At 51.9% G+C, this 6,910-nt stretch overlaps 1 protein-coding gene across 3 annotated transcripts in view; it reads right to left on the bottom strand.

Annotated features, from left to right (window-relative positions):
• Positions 1-5,446: 5,446 nt before the first annotated feature.
• Kiaa0930 (KIAA0930 ortholog) overlaps positions 5,447-6,910 on the bottom strand; it is a 41,405-nt gene continuing 39,941 nt past the window's right edge. For all 3 annotated transcript variants that reach the window (XM_008844704.3, XM_008844703.3, XM_008844702.3), the window contains one exon: positions 5,447-6,738. In XM_008844704.3, the coding sequence (XP_008842926.1) occupies positions 6,698-6,738 (41 nt within the window). In that variant the 3' untranslated portion in view covers positions 5,447-6,697. The remainder of the gene's footprint in view (positions 6,739-6,910) is intronic.

Raw genomic sequence — 6,910 nt, 5'->3', positions numbered from 1 at the left:
TGTTCGGGCCTGTCTCTTAAGGATATTTTGAAGCTAAGGGTCAAAAGTGATCAAGAAAAAGATCATTTTGTAATTGAAGGTGACAGAAAAATCGCTTCAGATACCTTGAATTCTAGCCTGCGCAGTTGCGGTGTTTGGAGTGTGCAGGCTCTGGAGGCTCCTAAGGTCTACAGCATCACTGAGTCACCAGGTGTTCCTGGTTTAAGACAGTGAAGAATGGCTTTCCGTGATGTTTTTCCTGAACTGGGGCAGGTGTCCCCAGAGAGCAAGATTGTGCCTGTGCCACGAGAGGGACTGACGGACACCAGCACCAGAGATACCTAGGAGCTTAAGATTGAAGACCTTTTGTCCCTGCCCTAAGCTCACTGAACCAGGGCCTCAGGTTGAGGCCCAGTCATGCTGTCTTAGACTGGGGTCTAATTCATGTGTCTGATGCCATGGACTGCAGTACAGTACAGCCATCACCAGTAATTCCTAAGGCTTTCTTCACTAGCTGTTGGGTTGGAACTTCCACTGCCTTGCAAGCTCCCTCCCTGTGAGTCCCAGACAGCCTGGGAGGGCGTGCTTTCTAGCACATTCTAGGGGGACATAGCAGTTGCCAGCAGCTTTCCCAGGACAATGCCAACAGTGCCAGCCCTCACCATACGCCGTCTCACCTCGCTGCGTGGAGGGGATGCAGTCTACTTGCTCCTTGAAAAACCCCAGGCCCTGGGTTTAGATGACAAATTGGGGCCACGTGGCTTGCCCAGGGCAAGTAGACTGTAGCTCTTCATTGTGCCCTCAACATACATGTATATGTGCCCATTAAATCACTGGAATTGGCTTCTGGAATTGGCTTAAATCTTTTGAGAAAAATTGTTTATTCAAAATATTAGCAAAGTTCACTAGAAACCATGGTTGTTTCAAACTGAGCAACCTAATTGTTTTATTAAAGGTCAGATTCCAAAATACTCATCCACATAGAGAAAAGTCTTGTTAGCTTGTTGGCTTACATGAAGCTGTAGGGGGCAAGTCAATGAAGCTGTTAGAAAACAACCCTTTGTCACCTGTACCCCCAAACAAGTGTTTCCCTGTGGAAGTTTCCCAGCTTTGTGTCATTTTAACAAGCACAGAGTTTGACAGGTCTCCCGCGGATACAATACATACGATGGGCTCTTGCCCAGGCGACAGAGCAGTTTGCATTCTCTTTCAATACAGTCTGGAAGGGTTTCCCTTCCAGCGAGCATTTCCTTCCAGGCTAGGGCATGACGGTAGCTCCCAAAAAGACCCGGTACCACAAACTGCCTTCTGAAGCAGGCAAGCCAGGAATGGGGCGTGGCAGGCAGCCTCCAGGGTGGAGACTTCCCACATGCCCTCTAAGATGCTTCAGGAACTGCCCCAGCATTTCGATGTGGATAGCCAGGAGGCGTGGCTTACCTACCTAGCTCCCTCTTTCCCACCACCTTGTAGTTAGCCATGGAGGTGCTAGCCAGGTCAGAAACCCTCCTGGTCTGCTGTTTCTAGGGCAGCGGCTGATTCCTTACTGTGTTCCTTCTCAGACCCAGCTTTTGTCTGTAAGCTCTGGTGTCCTAGGCCTTTTGTCCTTGTGACACAAACTCACTGGGCATTTTTAGAAACCTCATGTGTCCATGTGTGAAAGGTAGCCGGCTGGGACAGTTTCTACCTGCAGTCACCCTGCTGATAATCGTGGGCTCTGGAAAGATCAGCCAGAAAATGAGCACGCTCAGAAGACCATGTAGTGGTGAGTGGCAGAGATGCCGGGCAACAGGGAAAGGCCTGACCCAAGCCTTCCAGAAGGCCAGGTTAGCTAGCTTCTTGGCTTTAGTTTCAGCCTTCTCCCCACTGATGTGGCAGTTTTTAGAGGTTCTTTTGGAAAAGCTTGGGAGGCTTTGCATGTGAGGGTAGACACTACTCATGGGAGTGCACAGTGGACCCTGCATGGGATCTTGTGATCAGCTTTAGGAATGTCACACGTCTGGATGGACCAGTTACTGCCCCGCTCCCAGAGTCCTCACTGGCCAGCAACAGCCAGAGCACAGGGTAATTTCCATTAGCCCCAACTTGCACCATGACAAAACAGTAGCTTGTGGCAAAGGCCCTTGAGGCAAATTAAAAGGCAATCCTTAGGCTGGGCCGCAGTATCTGTAACTGACCTGAAATGTGTATCATAAGAGAAATAACTACAGACTGGAGGAAAACAAGAAAAATCATTTTCACCTCTAAAACTTCTCAAACACGAAAACCTGAAGCAACATTAGCCTCCTGGAAGCCTGCCGTGAGATTTCTGGTGGATGAGATGTTCAGCCGGCTGTGGCTGCTTATGGAAATACCACTCAATTAGTGTGCTGATAAATTCAATGTAAGCCAGCTCAGTGCCTTTGTTGAAATGTATTTTGCAGACATCACAGGACTTGAAGTAGGGAAAAAAAAAAAAAAAAACATTCTTGGCAGCAGATTTAATCACAGATAGAATGAGGTCGAAGCCGGGCGTGGTGGCGCACACCTTTGACCCCAGCACTCGGGAGGCAGAGGCAGGCGGATCTCTGAGCTTGAGCCCAGCCTGGTTTCCATAGAGAATACAGGCCAGTTGCAGCTACAGGGAGACCTGCCTCAAAAAGACAAAAGAAAAAAAAAATGAGGTTGAAAACCTTAAAGATTGATAATTTCATACAGTCAGGGACTGAAGTTAAAAGGTGAGGAAGAGGTAGGGTGCAGCTCACTTAATGGGTGCTTGCCTGGCATGCACAAGTCCTGGCCTCCATTCCCAGCACAGCCTAAAAGTAGGCGTGGTGGTGCAGACCTGTAATCACAGCACAGAGGTGAAGGCAGGATCAGGAGCTCAAGGTCGTCCATACAGCAAGTGTGAGGACAGCCTGGGCTCCATGGGACCCTGTCTCCAAAAAAACCCCAAACCACTTCACACACAGCAGAGTGGGAGGACTTCGCTTAAGGCCCTGGGTCGCCTTGGGAGGAATAGAGAACAGTAAACAGACTGTCAGCACACCCACAGCTCCCTCTGTTTCTGGGGAGCCCACCTACCACAGAACTCTGAGCTCCGCTCCAGTCCACGAGTTACGGCCCCGTGTCCCAGGGCAAAGGGCCACAGGCTTTCTTTCCCTACAGAGGTTCAGGTCACTATTCAATCAGGAAAGGCCCTGCTGGTGCCAGATCTGTTCACCTCGAGAGCTAGGACAGTACTCCGACTATATCCACTGAACGGCTGGTTCAAAAGGCTCCTCTATTCAAACTCCTCCAGTACACTGTCTTCTGCCTCCAGCCTCTCACCAGTCCTACCCAGGTAATAAAGGAGCCTGCCACGTTAGGTTGGCAATCTCAGGCCTTCCAAGTAGCACCCCACAGCACCTGTACTTCGTATCTGGGTCCTTTAGGGTGTTGTATTTATTTTTCAGGGTGGCTCTGCCCAGAGGAGGCAGAGATAGAGTAAACCTGAACACAGAGAAGCCATGCCACATTTATTTATTTTGAAACGGTGTCACCATGTAGCCCAGGCTAGCCTCATACAGAACCCACCTGCCTCTGCCTCCGCCAGTGCTGGGATTAAAGGTGTGCACCACCAATGCTTGGCTTACCTTATCTTTCAAAAGTCTACTAGTAACATCTGTTAAAACAGCAAAATCAAATCCCAGTTTGATTCTAGCTGGATTTTTTAAGAAAAACTCACATTAAGAGCATGCAGAAAACAAAAACCATGCCTGCATTTCTGTCCTTCCTTCAGGTGGACAGAAACTGAGCTCTGTCTATGTGCTGATGTGCTCAGTCCCTATAACTCATCTAAATGCTAACAGATCTCTTAGAACAGGTGGGCTGCGGGACATCCCAATTCTGTTCTCTTTTGGCTGCTGCCCACTACTAGTGTTTTAAATAATAATCTTCTTTTGGAAAAATGAGCCTGGGTGGCTTCCTGTAGGTGCCTGGGACTCCAGTGCGACCTCGGGAGGCAAGATGGACACTCCCTGAGCCAGGAAACAGTGGCTCCCCCTTTGAAGAAAACAGCTTCCTTTTTAAGGTTGACCCTAGGTTTCCTCAAAGGAAAACTGCACTTGAACTCCAACTTCCATTTAAGACATGGCCGGGTGTGGTGGTGCACGCCTTTAATCCCAGCAGTTGGGAGGCAGAGGCAGGCGGATTTCTGTGAGTTCAAAGCCAGCCTGGTCTACATAGTAAATTCTAGGCCAGCTGGGGCTACAAGGAGACCCAGTCTCAAAAAGACAAAAAAAAAAAAAAAAAAAAAAAAAAAAAAAAAAGACGTACGCATGCTTTGGTCATCCTGTGCTGGACAAAGGGCTGGCATGTTCCTGGAAAAAAAAAGACGGCTCCAATCCTGGCTGTCACTTGTTGCTCTAAAACTTTCCGACAAGATCTTGCTACGGAACTCTCACAATCCCCCGCCTCAGCCTCCTGAGTGCTGGATCTGCAGCTGTGTGTCACCATGCCTAGCTCTCTGATGTCAGCTATCTGAAAGAACACACATCAGTGACAGCTTCCAGCCACGCAACAGCCTCTGAACAGGTTTTGAATTTGGTGTCAGAATGCCTCAGAGAAAGATTCACAGACCAAGAAAGGGGGATGCAGCCAGATGCCTGGCTATGTGGGAGCGGGTGGCAGTGCCATCCAGGCCGTAGACTGGAGCATGGGGCCCAGCTTGCCCTGCTCAATTCTGAGCAGTTCACTTAGCTTCTTTGCGGGGGGGGAGTTCCCTTGACCCTGCAAAGGGATGAAGGTACCTAAGTGTTGGAAATAGGCCTGCATATATCAATATGTGCTGTGTGCCAGAGAGCCAAATCACAGGCACCTACTCCACCCCCTCTACACCTCCTCCTTACAGTCTGGGAAGCACTTGCACACACTCCTGAAACTGGTCCTCACAGCAACCCCGGCTTAGCAGAGCCAGCCCTGAGCCCTGTCTCATTCTTCCACCGAGGACACACCAGGCTGTATTTCCCCCCAAATCCCAGGTTCTGTTTTCAGACCCCAGAATAACCAGGCTCCTGAAGCATCAGGTGTGCTGTGGCTGCCCTGGACACAGACCTGAGGGCAGCATTCGCACCCCCGCAGAAGGATGGTATCCTGGACCACTGGGCAATGCCTATGTTGCTGCTCTGACACTGAGGCAGGACTGGGCTCTGATGCACTGAGACTGGTCAGAGTACATGGGGACCAGTGCTCCAGACTGAGCCAAATGCTTCTGGAGACTGCGTGTCCTGGACACACCCATTCCTCATCCCTTTTGGAAGAAGCTATTCCAGAGCAGGCAGGAGAGGCCAGCCTCCTGTTGCCTAACACCCAGCCCTAAGATGCAACCCAAGCTATGCACAATGACTGGCGACCCATTATACCCTGACCCAGCTGTGCACTGGAACCCTGGAGACTTCAGTGAGGTAGGTGGTATCAGACCCATTTTACAGGTGGGCAAACCGAGGCAGAATGAAATGCAATAGCTCGCTTTTAATAACAATATACAAAATCTAGAGAAAGCCCCAAAGTAGTTCCCGATCTCAGACTCCATGGAATGGGGCTAGGCAGGAGGCACACCCCTGTGCTCGCTCTCAGCCCACAGAGCTGATGCTTATCACATAGCCCAGTCATCCAGGGTTCGGGACACCAAACTCCAAATAACAACAAAGAGGCCCAGCTTCCAGTTTATTCCAGTTGGATAGGGGAGGCCTCAGCTTTCTCGAGAGCACACTGCCAGATTGAGGCCTGGACTATTGGCACATGGCTACCTGCACCCACCCAGTGCACTGTCTGCTCATAACAGTAAAGTCTGCTCCTCCACCCAGGATGCTGGGCTGAGAACAGGGCCAGCACAGAGGAGATGGCACCTGCCTCACTCCGGAGATCTGGCCTAAGGATGGTTCTGCCTAGAACCTTCCTGGGAAGACGCCAACCCCAGTCCCCATCAGACACCCCCTCAGCAGACATGCCCTCCCACCTTCTCTCAGAAGCAGTCCTGTGGGTCCCTCCAGCCGAGACCGAGGCGGGGCGTCTCGGGGTTGGAGGTCTGAGTGTTAGTGGTGTTCTTTGGCTGGAAGTGAAGGCCATTCTGGGGGATCAGGGCCTGTCTGTTCAGTTTGAGGTTGAGGCCCGTTCTGGAGCTGGGCGTGGGACGAGGTATTCCCAGCCCAGGAAAAGCCTCCAAAGGGTTCATGATCCCCATCTTCTGGCGGGAACCCAGTGTGACGAGTGATAACTGGGGGAACTTAGGTTGGGGATGACTTGGGCACTGAAATTCATCAGTACAGCATTACAAAATCTTAACTGGTTATGTAAGAGAAGTGTGGATGGTCGGCCTGGTGCAGAGCCCCAGCAGTTGGGTTCTGCCTGCTGGTCAGGGTGGGAGCCCAGGTCAGGGGCACATTCTGGAAGCTGGTGGCCCCTCACGCGCTCTATGGCCTCTTGGTGTCTCTGGCCTTCCTTGGAGCAGATGGCTCTCCAGAAGGCTGAGGGGCCAGGCAGGGGAACAGGGTAGGAGCAGAGCCAGCAAAGGACGACGAGGCACTTCAGTTTGGGCTGGTGTTCACAGAGTCGGCCCTGGCCCCAGGAGTCGAGCGGCCCTGCCTGGCTGCAACTCCGGCGCTGGCTTGTCACAGAAGACCCGGGTGGGGGTGACAGGTAGGCACTTGACAGCGCTCCCAGGGCCGGGCAGGGCCGGGACTCCGTGCAGGCTCCACACACACTAGGTCATCAGGATGGGTTTCTGCCGTACTTCCAGGATGTCTAGGGTGGCAGGAGGGAAGCAGGTGGGATGATGGCACTCGGCCACTGGCCCCCTTAGGAGGGAGCCACCGCTACTGCACACATGCACTTCCACTTGGGCCCCACAGGCCGCAGAGGCCCCAGACCACTCTGCCGTCCCAGACCAGCAATGCACAGACACAGCTGCAGAGCC

This window comes from Nannospalax galili, unplaced genomic scaffold, assembly GCF_000622305.1.
Source record: "Nannospalax galili isolate Female #2095 unplaced genomic scaffold, S.galili_v1.0 scaffold180, whole genome shotgun sequence".
NCBI classification, from domain to species: domain Eukaryota; kingdom Metazoa; phylum Chordata; class Mammalia; order Rodentia; family Spalacidae; genus Nannospalax; species Nannospalax galili.
This window is presented reverse-complemented; position numbering and strand designations above follow the sequence as displayed.